Raw genomic sequence first — 21,214 nt, 5'->3', positions numbered from 1 at the left:
TTTATGGGGGGCTTTTTGGCCTAGAAGGCTGATCTCCCCCACCCCTCCTGGTGCACCTGCCAGGCTTCTTCCAGAGCTGAATTCCTGGCACTGCCATCTTCTGGGGATGGTTCCAACATCCCAATCTCGTTTTAAAATGTGCCAGGATTTATTTATTGAGGTGGATAATTCCATCATGCAGCTGGAAAGGGCTTGGAAGGAGGGGTGAAGAGAATCTTATTGATGAGCCAGCCTGGAGTAAACAGAGCTCCCCCAGCTGTTAAAAAAAACACAAAATAAATTCTTAAGTTACCCACTGACACCAGCAACAGCTGAGACAGTGATCAACAGTGTTTAATGGTCAGTGAGGCCAGAGAGCACCATCATTTCAAAATATTCAACGGACTGGGCAGCCCGCAGTTTGGAAAATGTATTTTATTTTTAATAATTTTATTGATTTTTTAAAAATTAATGCCCCTTTAACAAAAAATTTCAAGGTATACTGTGAAAATACACCATAGGAATACACAGTCTGCAGTCTGAAGTGTATAATATGATTTAACCCAGAAGAAACAAAAAATGTCTGGATGTCTGTGAAAATTTAGGATTGTTTTCCTTATTCGTGTAATCAATAAAACAGCACCAGTCAGTTATAAATGAGTTTCTGTGTCTCTGTCCTTCAGCTGGTCATATTTTGCTGCTCTTTCAGCCTTTGGTCAACAATGGCTACTGCTAACGGCAGTTTTTTACAGATTTGGGTATCACTCTAATAGACCTCTTCTTCCCCACAAATTTGTCTCACCTCCTTTTCACAACCATTAGCCTAAGGAAAACAGAAGTCTATCTTTCACAATAATAAATGGAAAACCCAACTTCAATATAACCGAGGAGGATTCCATTTTCCTACTTCAATACTGAGATTACCTTACAGATTTCCCCACCTGAACCCTGCTGAAGTAGCGCAAGCACCCATCACCAGACCCAGACTTTTCCACAATGAATCAAGCAGGCCCGAGGTCTGCACATGAAGCTGGGAGATATGGCATCACAGCTTGCTAGGAATTTGCAAGCAAACACTGGAGAACGGTCATAGTTCAGAGGCACAGTACACACTTTGCATGCAGAAGGTCTCCAGTGGCACTACTGAGTTAGATGAGCCAATGTTCTGACCCGATATGAGGCAGCTTCAAAACACATACACACACACCCTTCTAAGCATTAAAACAAATCTCCCAAAAGTATCATACCTCAATATATTGGTCTAAATATCAGCTGGGAGCCAACAGAAGGAAAACAGAGCAGTCAGCCACCAGCAATGAAAATGAACACTCCGCCATCTTGACAGAGCATATTGGCAATAGAAGTCCCACGTACGATTCTGTGACATTTGGGGAGCTTTTATAAAGGGAAACCACAAACACACACAAAAATTTTCCTTGTTAAGGATACCCCTTCTGGGCTCCGCTGTGCCCTCACCCAGCCACTCCCGCCCCACTGCCCAGCGGCCCTCTCTGCATACTGATACTTCTGGGAACGAAAGGGTCGCATTGTTGACCCACCTGCTCCCGTTTTCTTTTGGTTGGGTCTCGTCAAATTTCAGCAGCTGCAAGGGCAGGACAATGAGCGCTACTGTTATCTAGGCGGAGGGAATGGATGCAATTTAAGATGGAATAAAATAAAAAATGGCACGGATTTCAACGGCTGCACTCGCCTCACACGTGTTCAGAATGTACGGTACGTGCGCCTAACTGGGTGCAGAAAAATAAGCCAATTTTCTTTCTTTCTTTTTTAAAGAAAGTATCTTCTTGGAAAATGCTGGAGAATGCCACAAACGCTAATGCTTTTCGGTCAAGATCGCATGCATTAAACTTAATCTGTCACCCTTCACACACTTCGAAAAATCTTCCAGAAATCAACCATATAAACCAATGTTTAACAACCAACATCTGTTGGCTGGAAAATCTCTCTCTGGCTACACATTCGTAAGGATGCTTCATTAAAGACCATGCAGTTGTTGACCAAGATGAGGTGGGAGACTTGTGTGAAATTGGTCAAATCGACTGCTCATCTACTGTCTCCCCTGGTGGGTCATTAGCCCCCAGGGTGTAATTTGGGAAACATTCTGCAGAACGCATGAAAGAATCCGTATTACCAATACAGAATGCATTGCAAACGGAAAGCTATTCAGTCCACACACACACATTCACACACAGAAATTTAAGACATGCACACTTACTACAGAGTATGCCCCACTGAACATAATGGGACAACACTCCCAAGCAAACTTGTAAAGCATTGCACAGTTTTGGGGGGAAAGCACACAGATTTATGGGGGAATGGGTAATGTTCCTTATGTTCTGCAATAAAAAATTACCAGGACAATGTACAATTGTGTGATGTGTTTGATCTATCATAATCTTATAAATATTATTCACATTTCTCTGTTGCAAAATAAACAAATAAAGCAAGCAAGCAAGCTGACAGCAGAAAAATAATTTTACAGACTGGTACAAGTAGCTTCATTAAAAGAATGAAAAATAAAAAAAACAAAGCTTTAGAATGTGAACTAGAAACCACTTTTTATATTCCTAAGGATGAATTGAGGTTTAGCTTTGGTTATATTAAATTTTTACATTGCTTCCCACTCAGTGTAAGAAACTCCGATATATAAGCTAGGCACCAAATGGCTCCTGAAACCAGGGTTACAGTCACCAAAATAGAATGTCTAGTTGCCATTTGGAGCCAGATAGCTCAAAAGTCATATTTTTCAATACGATTTTTTGGTTGCTGAAATTTGTACTGATTGTGCAGATAAAATATCATGGGTGGAATTCTAAAGGATGTGTTGCTAATGTGTGGAAACAGGCACAATCCAAGGATTCCCAGACATGCGCGTCCAGATGATGAAGTCATCGGCCATCCTGGCACCTGGGCATCTTCACTTGGTTGCAGTAACTACTACTTATGAAAAGCCCCCTCCCCACATGATGATATGTATATCAACTGTAGATTTAGTTGCTTAGTATGTCTGTTAATGGTTAGGATGCTCAGAAAAACACACTTTCAGCGTTCATTAAAACAAGAGTCTTGTTGTTTATGCAGACATATACACCTTTCTGAACATTGTTATTGTTATTTATTTTTAAAGCACTGAATATCTCTTTCTGCCTCCTCTTCTACTTCTTCAATAGCCTAGTGGATGTCACGCCACAATAAATTCATCACGCCTTCACGGCGCCACAAAACTCAGCCCTCTCTCCCCCTCCACCATATTTTTTTAAGCAAACCCTTGAACAAGTTACAAGCCCGGTTTGCTTTCGAGGTCAAGCCTACAGAAGATAGTGCAGAGATTCCAGTCAAGAGAAACCTTTCTCCAACCGTTCCACAAACAGAAAAGGAACGGCAAGAAAAGCTTCCATTTAAAAAAAGGGGGGGGGAAACCACCCGTAATTCTGAAGGGAGCCGCAAATCGTAATGGGACGTGGGGTCATTCCGTTTTATGGCGCGACTTCGTTTATGAAAGAAGAAAACTCGAGAATCAAAAGGCCCATCCATCAAGTCCACTTGACAAGGAAATAGCTGAAGAGTTGAAGGTGGTCAGGGGACCATTTCACCGCAACACCTAAAGAGAAATTTCCCAGCGGAGAGAGTGGTTAAGAGTCTCTCAATCTAAGCTCCAAATTCATTGGCGCCACAGCCTTCTAAAGTTACTCTTCTCAGCCCCACCCCACCCCCCAAAAAAACAGTTCCTCCACCTCCTTCCTCTACTCCACATCACCAGATTCATAGAAGAGGGCTTTTTAAAAAGGTCACTCATCAAGTTGTTCAGACCTCAATCAAGCATCACCAAATATATCCTCTCAAATGCCCAGAGGCTTAAAAAGCTAACACTTTTGGGTTATGGTGTCAGCTTCAAGCCGGTGTTTCTAGGGTTCCCTCTGGCATGAGGGGATACCCTAGACCCCTCCCCAGAATTTTCAGCTTTTATTTAAGTGCAGGCACAAAAAACAAGTCACTGCAACCTTTCTTTATAGGGGAGTCACTCCAGCTTAACCCAATTAAGCAATTCATTGTAATATTGCTTATGCTTAGCATTGTACTGGCTTCTGGTCTGTAACCTAGAGAGTCATCACCAATCTGATGGACCAGTGGTCTGACACTGTATAAGACACCTTCCTAACCTCCTGCTTATATAAGCCAGCTATTCAGAACCATGAGGACTGGAATCTTACTTTAAATTTAGGGGAAGGACTGTAGTTTGTGGTAGAGCACCTGCTTTGCATTCAGAAGGTCCCAGGTTCAATTCTCGTCATCTCCAAGTGAGAGTAGGAGAGCCTCCCTGCATAAAACCATGGAGAGCTGCTGCCAGTCAGTGTAGACATTCTAAGCTATATGGGCCAATGGTCTGATTCTATATAAGGCAGCTTCCTAAGTTCTTGTGCTGGGCTATGATCTCAGGGTAGAAGGAGAAATCAGGGTGCTCTAAATTTACACTGAGGGAGGGTGACAGAAGAAAGACCCTGTCCAAAGGCAGACTTCTGTAGAGGCTTAACTCACCCCCACCCCTTTTTCAGAAGCATCCAGGAGTTGAAAAACATTATCAACAACTTCAGGGTCTTTTTAAAAAAAGAAAAAGGAAAAAAAGTATATGTGGCACAGGGGGAAACAAAGAATTTAGCACAAAACTTTTAAAAGCTCCCAATTACTCTCCAGGGTAGTCATTAGAAACTACTTAGGTGACAGGAAGGCGATATCTAAGTTAATGCAGCAATAAATTAGCTCTCTTCTACCCCTCCACCCCCTCCACCCATCCTCCCTTCCCCTCGTCGTTTTGGAGCAAAGCTGCAAGTGACAGAGAAATCAGTGGGGAAGATTTTAATTCTTTTTTAAAAAAAATGCTTAAAAGTTAATGGATGTCCTGTTTCCAGTTCCGTAGGTGGATGTCATTCTGAGAGATCACTGTGTTATCACATTTAATTAGATCCATCTTAAGGAAATTTGAAATAATTTTGATACGCACAGTGAAGTGCAGGAGGTTCTCTGAAACCCCAGTGCAATGGGGCAGTCAGTCAGTCATGGACTACACATCCCAGAGCCCCTTGGAATATTGGCCTGTCATTGGTAGTTAGTGGGAGACTTCCCAGGATCCAGGATTCCATGGCCAGGTTCAAATGCAATGCTCCCAGTCCAACAAACTATAGTTTGCTTATGCACATGTGAAGTAAGCTCCTGTGTAAGGTAAAGATAAAGGGACCCCTGACCGTTAGGTCCAGTCGTGACCAACTCTGGGTTTGCAGTGCTCATCTCACTTTATTGGCCGGGGGAGCCGGCGTACAGCTTCCGGGTCATGTGGCCAGCAGAACTAAGCCGCTTCTGGCGAACCAGAGCAGCACACGGAAACGCCGTTTACCTTCCTGCTGGAGCAGTACCTATTTATCTACTTGCACTTTGACTTACTTTTGAACTGCTAGGTGGGCAGGAGCAGGGACCAAGCAACGGGAGCTCACCCCGTCATGGGGATACGATCCACCGACCTTCTGATCAGCAAGTCCTAGGCTCTGTGGTTTAATCCACAGCACCACCCACATCCCACCAAGCTCCTGTGCAGCTTTCCCCAAATACTTCCTGCTTGCTAAAGAAGAGCTTCTTGTGATGTTTATACAGTGGTACCTCAGGTTAAGTACTTAATTTGTTCCGGAGGTCCGTTCTTAACCTGAAACTGTTCTTAACCTGAAGCACCACTTTAGCTAATAGGACCTCCTGCTGCTGCCGCGCTGCCAGAGCATGATTTCTGTTCTCATCCTGAAACAAAGTTCTTAACCTGAAGCACTATTTCTGGGTTAGCAGAGTCTGTAACCTGAAGCATATGTAACCTGAAGCGTATGTAACCCGAGGTACCACTGTACTAGGAAACTGTGGTCTGGCTGCTCCCTACAAAACCCAGATCAAAGGTTTTAGGAAAACCTTTGCGCTCTCAAGGGCCACTTTCTATTGAAGGCAATCTGTTGGGGGCCACATGCTGGCAGTTAGCAGAGCCGACCTTTTTCTCTGCCACTTCTTTCCTTGTCCGTTTCTGATGCCCCCTTCTCACCCTCTTGGTCTGAAGATTTGGGTCTGGTCAAAGCATGGCTAGGTGGCCTCCTAGAAATCACCCTTGGGTTCCATGAAGGAGAAAAGTTGGGGTGTAAACGTCAGGAAATAAGTACTTAATGTCCAACGGCCACTTGGGAATCTTTTCTTCCCCCATCCTCACAACAGCTCTGAGAGAAATGCCAGCATTAATCCTGTAATGATAGTGATGCTTTCTTAGATGGAAGCTAACCAAAGCCTGGGCAACAGAGGTCGACTTGCTCCCCAACCGTGCACCCCAGGTGCCCTTCACACAAATGCAACACAAAACCACACCCGCTTTCAGCACATTCATGCAAAACGTTCCAATTCACATACTTTATTCTGATCTGTAAATAATTCCAGATGTTTTATGGATCGCAGCATCCCACTCTCTTGCCACCAGAATCAAGAGTATATACACAAGCTATCCTCTCTGCCTGGTCTTAGCAATTTCTGCTATATATAAATTATTCCATACATATTATGTACCTATATAAAGCTACGGAGTGGGGGGTTTTTTGGTTGGCTCTGCAGAAGAACCACAAAGCCCCTCGGGGGTTGGGGGGAAGGGATGCAGGAAGCCAACATTCATTATTAGCAAATCTTAAAGCCATGCAAAGTTCGGGATGAATAATTACACCATGAAAGAGCTCCACTTTCCAATTATCTTGCCCACGCCGATCTCTTTGAAGTTGATTATGTAAGCCAGCACCAGATAATGACGTTTTCTGGTGAATTTCATAACGGGAGGTACGCACAGATTGCATGAAATTGTAACGGGGACAGGATAATGAATACAAGTGATCATTTGTGTAAAGCATCCAAAATGTGTAAGGGGGGAGAGAGAGGGTTAAGGATGGGTCCTAAACATGATGGCATTTGTGGCAGAAATTGAAGGATGCATAATCCCAGTTTGGGAAAATACATATGGATGATAAATGTGCAACTGATAACTGTGCAGAACCTGTAAGCCCTACAGATGTTGCTGAACTGAGTAAGAACATAAGAAGCACTTGCTGGATCGGGCTAATGGCCCATCTAGTCCAGCATCCTATTCTCACAGTGGCCAACCAGATGCCTGTGGGAAACTGGCAAGCAGGACTGGAACACAAGAGCACTCACTCATCCTTTGGCTTCTAGAAACTGGTATTCAGAAGCATTTATTGCCTACAAACATAGAGGAAGAGCAGAGTCATTGTGGCTTTAACTATGTGCTACATGACAAATGATTTTCTTTTTGTCTTTCCTGAATCTTCCAACATTTAGCTTCATTCAATGTCTGCGGGTTCTGGTGTTATGAGAGAGAGGGGAAACATTTCTCCTTGCCACACATAATTTTATATACTCCTGTAAAATTATACAGTTTTCTCTAAACTAAAGTAAAAACAGTCCCCAATGCTGCAGCATTTCCTCATAGGCCATCTAGTCATGCTGGCTGGGGCTGATGGGAGTTGTAGCTCATAGAATCACAGAATCATGGAATTGTATAGTTGGAAGGGATCCTGAGACACATCTGGTCCAACTTCTGCAATGCAGGAATCACAACAAAATAATCCCTGACAGATGACCATCCCACTTCTTTTTTTAAAACTTCCAGTGAAGGCAGGTCCACCACCTTCCAATTCCATGGTCAAACTGCTCTTACTATCAGAATGTTCTCACTAACGTTTAGGCTCAAGCTCCTTTCTTGTCATTTCAATCCACTGGTTTGAATCTTACCCTCTGGAGCAGCAGAAAATAAGCTTGCTCCATCTTCCATGTGACAGCTCTTTAGATATCTGAAGATAGTTGAAGACATCTAGCCACCAAACTTGCTCTATGTCATTTCCATGACACCAAAATGGATCTACTCAGGGGGAAACTGCCGTTGGCTGAGTCTGAGAGACAAAACAGAATGTAAATTAAAATAGCCAAAGCAGAGACTTCCAACTTTGCATGAGTAGTTAATCTTCTGTGAAAGGAGGGACTTGTACTTCCCCATGGGAAGAGTATCTGGTGGAACTTTGCTTAACATGGAAGACTCTGCATACGTAGGAAGCTGCCTTCTACCAAGTCAGATCATTGGTCCAACAAGCTCAGTACTTGTTTACACTGACTGGCAACAGCTCTCCAGGATTTCAGACTGGGGACAGACCTCGCCATCCCTGGAGATGCCAAGGATTGAACCAGAAGCATTGTGCATGGGAAACAAATGCTCTACCACAGAGCTACAGTCCTTCCCCAGGCTGAGCATGTTGTTACATGAGGGATAAAGTGGCGCTGTGGTCTAAACCACTGAGCCTCTTGGGGTTGCCGATCGGAAGGTCGGCAGTTCAAATCCATGTGATGGGGTGAGGTCCCGTTGCTCTGTCCCAGCTCCTGCCAACCTAGTAGTTCAAAAGCATGCCAGTGCAAGCAGATCAATAGGTACTGCTGTAGCGGGAAGGTAAATGGCGTTTCCATGTGCTCTGGAACTCGTCATGGTCCTCCATGCACCAGTAGCGGTTTAGTCATGCTGGCCAAGTGACCCGGGAAAATGTCTGTGGACAAATGCCGGCTCCCTCAGCCTGAAAAGTGAAATGAATGCCACACCCCATAGTCCCCTTTCACTGGACTTAACTGTCCAGAGGTCCTTTACCTTGTTACATTTTTACATGAGGGGTTGGCTGCTTTGGTCAAAGAACATTCCTTTCTCCAAAATCTGGGGGGGAAATTAAAAAATTAGAGCAACTCTGCCTGCTCTGCTCCCGGCTCCTTGCCAAGGAACAAAAAGGTGAGCTTCTGCTTATAGTTCTAGGGGGTGTAAATCTGAGCCTATCTCCCTGATTCCCAAGAGCTGCAAAGAGATTTTAAAATCAGTCATGAACTCTTATTCTGCTTGCTTCAGCGTGTGCTTTTTTCCCTTTTGCTGTTTGGAAAAAAAAGATCCCAGCCATGATCAAAATGACTCATAGGACCTCAACGCCCACATGTTTTAACCTCAGGGAATAAAGAGAACAGAAGGCCGGAAGACCAAGGGAAAAAAATGAGGGTGGTGATGATGGAGGGGGAAAAAACGATCAAACAGCTTGCAAAACCCATCCTAACAAAAGGGGAAGTGCTTTGACTCAAAGGTAGAGGCTTTGCGTTCAGAAGGTCCCTGGTTCAATACCCAGCACCTCCAGTTAGAACTAGGAAAATATGCCTGAAATGCTGATAAGCCACTGCCAGTCAGTGTAGACCAGGGGTCCTCAAACTAAGGTCTGCAGGCTGGATCCGGCCCGCCAGGATCATAAATCCAGCCCGCCGGCCAAAACACCATGCCGGGTTTACCTCATCGCACGGGAAATGACTGAGCAGGCGGCGAGGCTTCCGATTGGCTGCAGGAAGCTTCTGCAGCCAATTGGAAGCCTCGCCGCCCACTCAGTCAGTCCCCGCGCGGCAATTTAAACCCGACGTGGCGAGGCATTTCCATGGAAAAGAACGCACGCACGCTTGCTTAGTTGCCCTTCACGCATGCTAGTGGCAAGGCTATTTGGAATTTTGGCACGAGAGCCCAAACCAGGCATTGAGAGTGCACACACCGGGCAGGACACACACCTGAGGGAAGGAAGCAAAGAAAAAAAGGGGCTGCTGTATCCGGGAACTCTCGGACGGATGGAACAAAGCGATTCACTCGCACGCAGGTAAACACAAGCTCTTGCTCTCCAGGGATCCAAGGAAATTTGAAATAAAGAAAGAAAGGGTGAAGAGTGGTAATGCGCCAGTGCTTTTGTGCTTCCTCACTGGCAGCAGTGGCACGGGACGGGTGTGGCGCTGATGTCGCCAACTTTGGGGCAGGGGAAAAGGCCACCCTCCCTCCCCTCCACCTGAGGTGAATTGCATTCTTCGTTTGAAATATTGTATTGTTTTTCCTGTCTTTTGTGTACAGTGGTACCTCGGGTTACATATGCTTCAGGTTACAGACTCTGCTAACCCAGAAATCATGCTTCAGGTTAAGAACTTTGCTTCAGAATGAGAACAGAAATCACGCTCCAGTGGCGCGGCAGCAGCTGAAGGCCCCATTAGCTAAAGTGGTGCTTCAGGTTAAGAACAGTTTCAGGTTAAGAATGGACCTCCAGAATGAATTAAGTAGTTAACCCAAGGTGCCACTGTACTACAAATAAAATATGTGCTGTGTGCATAGGAATTCGTTCATATGTTTTTCAAAATATAGTCAGCCCCCAACAGTGTCTGAGGGACAGTGAACCGGCCCCCTGTTTTAAATGTTTGAGGACCCCTGGTGTAGACCAAAACTGAGCCAGATGGAGCAATGTTTTGACTCGGTATAAGGCAGCTTTCCATGTATCTCACCCTCCACAGGCCTGGAGAAAAGAAGTTGTCCCTTTACCTGCCAACAAAAAGCTGACCTCCCTTCACCATGGACCTTGCTAGGCAGTTAGGAACTACTAAGAGGGCTTCCCAGCAGAAGTCAAGGAACAGGCAAGTGAATACATGGGGAGATGTCCTTTCAGCTTTCCTATGCGGAAAGGTTAAAATATTGGGGGCTTTTCAGTTTAAAGAAAAGGCGAGGAACGGGAGGCACAAGACAGTGTATAAAATGATGTGTGGTGTAGAGAAAGCTGACAGTGAAGCCTTTACCTTTCTCTTGCAACACTAGAAGCTAACTGGGCCATCCAACGAAAACAAATGCTGGAAGATTCAAGAGAGGCAAAAGGCAGTAGTGACGGCCACCATCTTTGATGGTTTTAAAAGGCTTTCATAGAAATTCATGAAGGAAAAGGCTACCAATGGCTACTAACCACGATGGCTTTGTATATCCTCCATATGCCTCAAAATGCCTGTTGCTGGGAATCATAAGTCAGTTGTGCTAGTGAGAGTCCCACAGGGGTATCCGAATGGCCACTGTGAGAACAGGATGCTGGACTAGATGGGCCACTGGCCTGATCCAGCAGGGCTCTTCTTATGTTCCTATACAGTGGTACCTCGGGTTAAGTACTTAATTTGTTCTGGAGGTCCGTTCTTAACCTGAAACTGTTCTTAACCTGAAGCACCACTTTAGCTAATGGGGTCTCCCGCTGCTGCCACACCGCCGGAGCATGATTTCTGTTCTCATCCTGAAGCAAAGTTCTTAGCCCAAGGTACTATTTCTGGGTTAGCAGAGTCTGTAACCTAAAGCATATGTAACCCGAGGTACCACTGTATTTGGGGCCTAAAGTCACATAGGGCTTTAAATGTCATCACAGAGGCCTTAGATTGGGTCCAGAAACCAATACTTGATTCACTTGAGGCCTGAGGAGGAGGAGGAGGAGGAGGAAGAGTTTGAGAAATCACCCTTGTTTTCGGAAACAGAAAATGAGAGGCAGTGTTATATGTAGCCCGTATAAACATTTCTTCTCAAAATCTCATTTCACAGTGGACGGAATGAGGAGGCCTGACCTTCACACCCACTTGAATGACCCTGGAGTTCATTCAGCTTTTGTCACAGTACATGTTAGTACTTGGTCACCATGGCAACCCAACTTCCTCCTCACAGATGGCTTCCATTGCTTAAAACCATACAGGTGTCACCGGTCCGTCCGGAGGAAAACAACCCAAATAATGACCTTGAATGGCTTTACTGGTTTTAAATAAATATGGAAGTGCTTCCTTCAGCGGAAATTGGACTTAGCAACAGAGGCTCTCGAGCATCAATATTACTCCAAATATTTAACATATGGAAGAGTGAATGAAACAATAAATTATAATTCCTAGTCTTTAAAATAATAATAATAATAAATGAGATATATGCACTCTTCTGAGCAAATACCAAGGTGAAAAAATACAAAAGTACTGTAATAATACATAATGGAAAATTCAATAAATATTATAATAAAAAAGAGATCTATACACACTCCTTGCTATGTCTTTTAATATAGTTTGCCAAAGTTGTTGTTGTTGTTACTTTTCCCAAACTGATACACAAATTAGAACACAGATTAAATACAAAAAGGGGAAAACATATTGTGTACAATATAACTGTAAAAAGGCAATTAATATAATTAAAACAATATTAACAACTCTATTATGATGATGAAAAACCTAGAGGTAGCTTGAAGATTTACAGCATGAAGTGAGTGAGTGAGTGAGTGAGTGTGTGTTTTGTCTAAGTAATGTCAAGAACGTAAGATTTGCTGCTGAATATCAGATGAAGGGTCTAATTTGACATTCTCTTTGCAATGAATAGCCCAGACTGGAAGCTGACAAACATGGCAGAAAGGACAAAATCTCTACACTACCTACTATGATGCCAATTTAAATGGTCTTGGCTTTCCCCCAAATAATGCTGGGAACTATAGTTTGCTGAGGATGCCAATAGTTACTAAGAGACCCCTATTCTCCTCACAGAGCTATAATTCCGAGGGTGGGCTCAGTGGCAGAGCATCTGCCTTGCAAGGAGAAGGTCCCATGTTCAATCCCTGGCAACCCAAGAGAGCCAATGCTGGTGCAGATATAATACTGAGCTAGGTGGATCAAGGGCCTAACTGAGCTAGCTGGATCAACACTCTGACTCAGTACAATGCAGCTTCCTGCGTTCTGTACATTACAGCTTACATCACACCAAATGGGAATGGCCTGGGTTTCGGGTAGACGCCTTTCCCATTATTTCTTCCCTGATCTGCCAGGGATACTTTTGACACGTAACGCCTGTACTCTACCAATGAGCTATGGCCCACCTCAGAGCTGTCAAAACAACAGCCATCCATGCATAGTTTGGTTCAAGAGTGCTGGAGTTCGGCACAGGTAACAAGAACCTGCACTGGCTGTTTCTGAGAAGGCTCTCGCATCTTGTGAGAGGTAACGGGTGAGCTTCACCTTGCTAGATAGGCACCACATGCTCGGGTAAAAAGATAAAAGGGTATATACTGAGAGCAAAACCTACCATTAAAACTATTATTGCAAAGTAGCAGGTGTGATTGCAGCAATTATGCGAACGATTTCAAGGGGCAAAGCACAGCACTGCAAAAAGCAGATGCAAATGGAGGCAGCTGAGAGGAAAAAGCGGCAATGACTTTTGAGATCTTTTGCTCCTGAGTGCAATTTGCTCCCGTGTCAGCCAGCCACGGGACAGGTGACCAACCTCATGGTTACAAATTTGCCCATTTGAGGATCTGACCGTCCTTTGCATTCAACGGACAGCCTGTGGCTGTAAGCAGCAGTCTGTCTGCAGACTAATTAGGAACACTTTGGATGTAATTTTGAGGTTTTGATTTAAAAGATTTTCCCCCCTTTGTAAAACATAACCATTTCATATTTGAGGCATTATAAGCAGCGATAAGTGGGTTCCAATGCCTTCCAGACAGATCTGGCTCAACATTTCGTCATTATTTGTTTCCGGGCAAGTTATCAGTTCTGGCTAATCGCACACATGGTTTTTGATGGGGGCGGGGAGCAAGGAAACAGATCCAAAATCTGTTTGCTTTCCCTTCCCACTAAACACTGTTTGCTTTGAATTCTGGTCTCCTTGAGCTCCAAGGAGATTGGCAGGGCAGTTTGTGTTTGTTTGTGCTGAGAGTTTTTCAGATCTGACTTAGTGGCACAAGGGTCCTGCGTAACGTAAATTAATCTCATTCCTGCCATTTCCAAACTTTGTAATTATGTATAGTTACTTAGCTGCAGATACGTGCAGATTGCAGCTAGCAAGAACTTGAAGGCCCTCTGTCGCCTGGGAGAGTTAATTGGTTTAATTATTTTTCCCTGTCCTTTCCCACAATCCCCTGTGACTACAAGGAGTTCAGAAAAATGCTTTTCCTGCTCAGCTGCTCAATAATAGGCACACTACACTTTTGAAGGATGGTGTGTAATGCAAGGGTGGGGAATCATCAGGTGTGGCTAAACTACAACTTCCATCAGTCCTAACCATGCTGGCTGGAGCTGGTAGGAACTAGAGTCCAAAAAATATCTGGAGGACAGGACGTTATTTATTTTATTGCATTTATATACCACTTTTTCTTCCAAGGACCTCAAGGTGATGTTAATGGTTCTCATCCTTCCCATTTAATCCCCACAACAATCCTGTTAGGTAGGTAAGCCTAAGAGGGAGAGACTGGCCCAAGGTCACCCAGGGTGCTTCGTGGCTGAGTGGGGATTTGAACCCTGGTCTCCTAGGTCTTACTCCAACTCTCTAACCACCGTGCCACAATGGCTCCTTTAGTGATGATGCTTATGATGATTTTATACCAACCTTTCTACTATTATTTATTTCCATTATTACAATCTTCCTCATAATGCTTGAACTGTGGGCTTAATGAAAGGTGGTCTAAAAATAAAGAATTATTGTTATATGATAATATTTTACCCAATTTACTAAAAACAATGTGTCTGGTTTATACAACACTGAACCAAAGAAAGAAGTTAAGTGCCCTGATGCTGACATGGCTTTTGGGGGGGCAATTTAACAGCCCGAGATACATTCGAATTTGGCCTGGGAGAAGAAAATGCACCCACCCCAATTGCCTATGTACATTTTTAAAATTCCTGTTTAAGTATTATCGGGGGGGGGGGGGTGGAATGTCCCATGTGGTTTTCCCCAAACAAAAGCTGATCCAGGAATCAGATTTAAATGTTCTTCTCCTGACACAACACAGATGCCTTCGTTGGGGATATTCTATGACCCCAAGATACATTAGGAAGCAGTTTAGGGTAAATAAATTAAAAATGTGTCCCAAAATTGCCTGTGTCAGTTTCTTAAGTTTCTGCCTGTAAGGCTTAAAACATGCTTTTGATCTGTGGCTAATTATTAACTTGATTGCTGATGAGGGTCTCTTAAGGCTTTTGCCCCTGTTCTTTGTTTGATAATTTTGTGTTTTAACAGTTGTTTTTACGTTTTGCTTTTATACTTATAAGCCACTTAGAGCACATTATTTGTGGAAGGGGAAAGAGAGGCATAAGATCCGGGGTGGGAAATAGCAGCTTCTGCCTGATCTGGAGGCAGAGGTTTAAAAACATGCCAGTCAATTTTTTTTTTTATTTTGGGAAGGGTGTTCATATACAAGTTTGCATTAATGCACAGCAACAAGACAGACCAAGATAATGAGGAACAGCCTCTTATTGCCCCTTCTAATTAAATTAAAACCCAAAATGTCATTGTGAACTAAGGTTAGAGAGAGCGAAGGAAACAAAGCTATAAATTAAGCCAGAGGGTATGAATCTCATACCAAAAAAAAATGGCAACGTTTCGGGTTAAGGCTGAATCTGGAAACAGTTTAGCGGAAAACCTGGCATAGCTGTAGGCCAGGAGAGAAAGAGAGTTAAGAGTCGCTCCGGGCTAATTGCTTCCTTCATGCGGGCTACTCTAGCACACTAATAGGTTTTAATAAAAACTTTCAATTGGGCCAGTAAACCCCTCATTAAGCTGTTTTTAAAGCATGAATTTAAGAGCAGGGAGGGCAAGAGGTCGTGAGGAGCATTTAATTCACAACGGCTGGGGCAAGGTGCTCGCACAATTGGAAACAAGCACTGCAGCGTCCAGGGCCATATAAACATCCGACTCTGTCGCTAAAGGCCAGCTAAGTGACAGCTTGAAAAATAGATTTAATAAGGCAGAAGGGGAAAGGGGTTTCCCCCCCCCCCCAGTCGTACGCGGACAACAGGAATAATCAACAGCCCAATTGTCCCGTTTCTACAAATAAAAAAAAGTTATCGACACACAAACACAAAACCCTTTCCAGGCTAAGAAACAAACAGGACCCCAAATCAAGAGAGAGCAGAAGCGATTCCAAGATACATTTTTAAGATTCTCGTTACTTTAAATGAATAACAATAACAATAATATTTATGAAACGCCTCCTGTCTCAAGGCCAGACCATAAAAACAGCTAAGATAGTTTTAAAAGCAGTACCAAAAGCAACTGATGATAGGTTTTAAAGCAAAACGAACTGCTAAGAGACCTTTTAATCCAGCTGGAAAAGATTGTTGAATCAAAAATGTCTTCCTTCCACCCCCACCCCCAGGGAAATCAGAGATAGTGGGCGCCTTGCTTCTTCCTGTTTGTGTCTCCCCTCCCTCCATCTAAATTTTATATTATATTTTCTTCAGGGCTGAACAAGCCTGTGTGAGAGGGGGGGAGGGGGAGAGAGAGAGAGCTTATTATAAAGATTGCTAACACTTTGCCCTCCAGGTGTTTTAGGTAGGGGCTGAGGCTGATGGGAGTTGTAGTCCAAAATATCTGGAAGGTAGCAGGTTGGTGAAGGATTTTTTTCCCTGTAAACTGCCAAGTGCATTGTTGCCACTGCATAAAATTTATTGTGGGGTCAAATTACTACCAGCACAGAACTTGCTGTGGGTTTTGCCCTGGTTGCCAATCTGTTACTGGCCCTGTACATCTTAGGGCCAGGTTGCTTAAGAGAAAGCCTTCTTTCTTATATACCTAGTAAGTCACTGCTTTCTGCTGGAGTTTTTCCTTAAAATCCCCAAAAATTCAGAAACCAACTCCACAGTAACTCTGAGCAGGGCCTTAAGTGTAGCTGCTCCTGTTTATTGGAAACAACACCCCTATTAAGATACATTAATAATAATAATAATAATAATAATAATAATAATAATAATATGTACTTCCCAGAAGCAACTGAAAACATTTCTATTTCAACAAACTTTCAAAGCTAGAAGAAAAGGTCTCTGCCTCAGTTCCCGTTTTCATTGCATTTAACCCTATCCTCAGTTGTTCTTTGTACTGTTTTTTAAAACTATCTTAGTGGTTCTTAATGGTAAGTCTGTACATCACATTGAGACAGGCTTTTCCAGGTGGATAAATGGATATTTACCACAAGTGTCCATTTGTTAGGATTTTAGTCTTGTTTTAAATGTATTTTGTGTTTTTAGCCTTTCTTAATTATCTTATGTGCCAATCGCCTTGAGATAGTGGTTTAGAAGGCGATTAATAAATTAATTGTAATAAGTAAAAATCAATGTGTAACTTTATTATTATTAATAGTTGCCATAGTAACAGGAGCAAACTAGTCCTTACTTTGGGTTGCATTTCAGCGTTGGAAAAAGGTCCACCATCTGTAACTGAGGGCTAAATTAAAGGACATTTCCCGGGGGGTGGATTCACCCCAAGCCCAGCAACAGATCTCTAGGTGGTGAGAACATTCTCATGACCCAGCTGGCCAGGAAATGGCTGAACACTGCGAACAGCTGTGGTAGAAGTGTCCCAGGCCTTTGAAACAGGTGCTTCTTGTTAAGCTCCACCTCTGGGACCAGGGAAGGTCTCTCTCCCTCCCTCTCTCCCCAAGGAATAGGGGGATCAAGGAGGAAGCCAGGCCACGGGAGACCGTCAAGGGCAGCAGAGCATGACAAACACGGTTAGGGCTCAGCTTTGTGGCAGTGACATCGCTGCAGAGAAATTCCAACCCCAAGGGCAACGGAGGCCATTGCACCCAGGGGGCACTCCCGACAACATTAAACCTTGTCACACCTGGTCCAGAGACACCACCCTGGTTGTCGTCTTAGCAAAACAGCTCAAGAACAAGGCCAAGTAAAGAGTTTTTATGCAGAAATAAAAAATGAAAAATAATTAAAGCAGCCCTGCTGGATCAGAATAAAAGATCCCTCTAGCCCAACGGCCAACCTGATACCCACAGGAAGCCCATTAGTAGGGCAAGAATGCAAAAGAAACTCTCTTGCTGCACTCCCTACAGAGGCAGTCTGCCGCAGAACACAGACATCCCATTCAGGGGTAGACTGCTGCTGAATGCAGGTGTTCCATATAGGCCTCGTGACAAGGTGAATTTAAGGCATTGCACTTGAGAAATAACTTCTGCCTGCGCAACAGAACTTCACCTTCCCTGCACCTACTGCGCCCCCAACCCAACAAAATCTGATCTGAGGTTTCCCCAACCCTCTGGAGCAAATTGGGAGAGGTGGGGAGAAAAGAGAAGTTCCATTGCACAAGTAGTGGTTTCATTCAATATAGCCCACTATTAATAAAGATGGTTTTTGTTTGAAATACGAGCCAATCTCAAAATATCCTTTAAAAAAAATAAAAAAGCAAGCAAGCACCATGCTTCCTGCAAGGGAACAGGAAGCACCCAGCGGGTACAAAGGATCCCAGCAGGAACTGTTAAGACTGTCCTTTGAAGTAAACACTACCCAGCGCTAAAGTGGGATTCCCCCCAGCAAAAAAAAAAAGAGCTCAGCAATATTTAAATGCCTTCTGACAACAACAGATAGACGACAAAATGTCACTGTTCCACAGTTCTATTATAACAAAAATATATTGTGGGTTTCCTGCACTCCTCGCCAAAAAAATAAAGAACCGCGGGGGGAGGCTTGAGGCATTTTTATTTCATTAATCCCAACTCCGAAGCATCTCATCCAAAAACAGAAGGAATAGAGCAGGAGCCTGCTGTGTACAAAGGGTTTGATTAACCAGGACTCAAAGACTTGACCCAGTTGAGGAAGAAGCTGTATCTACTCATGTTTTTACATAAGACAGAAATCAGGAGTGGTGGGTGAGCAGAGATGGATGGTGGTGGCAATCTCCTACAACATCCCCCCAAAAGTTACTAGGAGGCACCGGGCACACCTGGCATGCCACTGGGACAAAGCTGAAACCAAAAGCTCATCAAAGAAGCATCCACCACAAAGGTTACTATATGATATTTAAAGTCCTTTGGCTTTGGGACTCAAATGCCTTCTTACAAATTCACCTACCAGTGCAAGTTTTGACTAATTCATATGGCTCCTCTGGAAACCAAGCAAAACCTGTGCTGTCTGATAGGCATCAAGGTGCAGCCCACCGTATGGTGATGCATGAGAGGGTCTTCTGTGTTGTGGAGTCCCGGCTCCAGAATCCCCTTCCTCTGAAAGCCTGAATGATAGAGGCCCTGATGGGCCTCCACAAGCAGGTAAAACCAGTTTCATTCTCCTGGGTTTTTGGCAATAACTTAGTAGCCATCACCAATTGTTTGCCTTCATGCTATTGCTCTATTAAAAAGGTAAAGGGGCCCCTGACCATTAGGTCCAGTCGTGGCCGACTCTAGGGTTGCAACGCTCATCTCGCTTTATTGGCCAAGGGAGCCGGAGTACAGCTTCCAGGTCCTGTGGCCAGCATGACTAAGCCGCTTCTGGTGAACCAGAGCAGCGCACGGAAACGCCGTTTACCTTCCCGCCAGAGCGGTACCTATTTATCTACTTGCACTTTGACGTGCTTTTGAACTGCTAGGTTGGCAGGAGCAGGGATGGAGCAACGGGAGCTCACCCCGTCGCGGGGATTGGAACCGCCGACCTTCTGATCGGCAAGCCCTAGGTTCTGTGGTTTAACCCACAGCTTAATTGGACTGTCTTAATAGTTGTCTTTATTTTTGCTCCCTGTATTTTTGTGCATTGACGGAAACCGCCCTGAGATCAGGTCAACACAATAAAGGGCAGTCTACACATGTAGATAACAATGAATGGATGCCCTGGAAAGAATGAGTGAAAAAAATGTGGTGATCCTACACTGAACTCCTGGTGTGGGGTAGCACACCATGCTTCTTATAGATAGGTGTGAAACTGGCATAACCTATCGGAAGTGTAAAATTCAAGTGATAAGAACAGAATAAGACTTTGCTCGGGTTCACCACAAAGCCAACTCGGATTGAATACAGCCCCAATTCTGAGCCAAGGCAACAGGCAGCATCTCCAGTGAACCTTCCAAGGTGCAACACTTTCCTAGCCAGTTCTAGCTCCTGCTAGAGAAGAAGAAAAGACAACGGACCTTTGAACCTGCTCTGGAATGCTTCCGTAAGCCATGAACTGCTTGAGGTGGAACCCCACCCACATCCCCAGGCGCCTTTAAGAAAGGGGTCGCCAAAGTGGCGCTCAAGGGTGCTCATGGGCTGACAGAGGCCTTCCCTGACCCCCACAGGGTTTCCACCCCTTTGCTGAAATCAAGCTTAAAAGAAGCAATTTATTATAGCTCAATGTGGAGCAGTGGTTAGACACAGGGGTCAGCAAACTTTTTCTGCAGGGGGCCGGTCCACTGTCTCTCAGACCTTGGGGGGGGCGGACTATATTTTTTGGGGGGAGAAATGAACGAATTCCTATCCCCCCAAAAATAACCCAGAGATGTATTTTAAATAAAAGCACACATTCTACTCATGTAAAAACACGCTGATTCCCAGACCGTCCGTGGGCCAGATTTAGAAGGCAATTGGGCCAGATCCGGCCCCCGGGCCTTAGTTTGCCTACCCATGGGTTAGAGCGTTAGGCTAAGACCATGGAGAACACTCAACCATGAAGCTCACTGGGTGATCTTGAGCCAGTCACTGCCTCTCAGCCTAAACTACCTCACAGGGTTGTTGTGGGGATTAAATGAGGAGGGGGAAAACCTTGAACTCCTGGGAGGAAAAGGTGGGATATACCGTATTTTTTGCACCATAACACTCACTTTTTTCCTCCTAGAAAGTAAGGGGAAATGTCTGTGCGTGTTATGGAGGGAATGCCTATGGGCGGCATGCCTATGGATTTTCCTCCTCTAAAAACTATGTGCGTGTTATGGTCGGATGCGTGTTATAGAGCGAAAAATACGGTAATTGCAATAAATAAATAACAACAACAGAGTAGGGTGAGGGGATGAGCCTGCCCAGAACGGTTTATCTGGTTTGCAAATATGTCCATAAGTCCTAAAAGGTTATAACTATTTCCCTTTTTTAAAAAAAAGTGGGGGAGGAAGAATAGCAATAGAGAAATTTTAAAGTATTACATACCCCGAAAGTGCACGAAAATACAACTACTGAGGATTTTCTGAGTTATGTTCACTTACCAAAGGAATACCTGCAAAAGAAACAGGAGGGGAAATGTTACAATGCAAGGTAAGAAAAAAACAATGATGAAAGGATCTGTTTGGTTGTTAATTGCGTTGCTCTTGGTTAGAATACGGATTTTTCCTATTTATTGTCTTTTATCTTTATGATGTTTTAAGATATGTTGCAAACTGCTTAGCTTAGCTATTCTGGTAAATAAGTATGTAAGTAGTATATAAATTGTCTAAACAAATGAACAAAATATTCACAGGCTACTTTCAATATTTTTAAGTGGCAAGCTGAGAAGCGATTCCATATCATAGGCATTATGTTTGTCTTTCAAAAACACAACACACACACACCATTTGTTAATGTTTTAATGTTCTTCTAAGGCCTCTACT

The 21,214-nt window shown here is 44.0% G+C and overlaps 1 protein-coding gene across 1 annotated transcript in view; it reads right to left on the bottom strand.

Annotated features, from left to right (window-relative positions):
- LMF1 (lipase maturation factor 1) overlaps positions 1-21,214 on the bottom strand; it is a 150,481-nt gene that overhangs the window by 112,938 nt on the left and 16,329 nt on the right. The window contains exon 3 of the mRNA XM_081887507.1: positions 20,834-20,844. Within this exon, the coding sequence (XP_081743633.1) occupies positions 20,834-20,844 (11 nt within the window). The remainder of the gene's footprint in view (positions 1-20,833; positions 20,845-21,214) is intronic.

This window comes from Podarcis melisellensis (assembly GCF_964234715.1).
Source record: "Podarcis melisellensis genome assembly, chromosome: 14".
NCBI classification, from domain to species: domain Eukaryota; kingdom Metazoa; phylum Chordata; class Lepidosauria; order Squamata; family Lacertidae; genus Podarcis; species Podarcis melisellensis.
The sequence above is the reverse complement of the archived record's forward strand: the minus strand, read 5'-3'. Positions and strand labels throughout refer to the sequence as shown.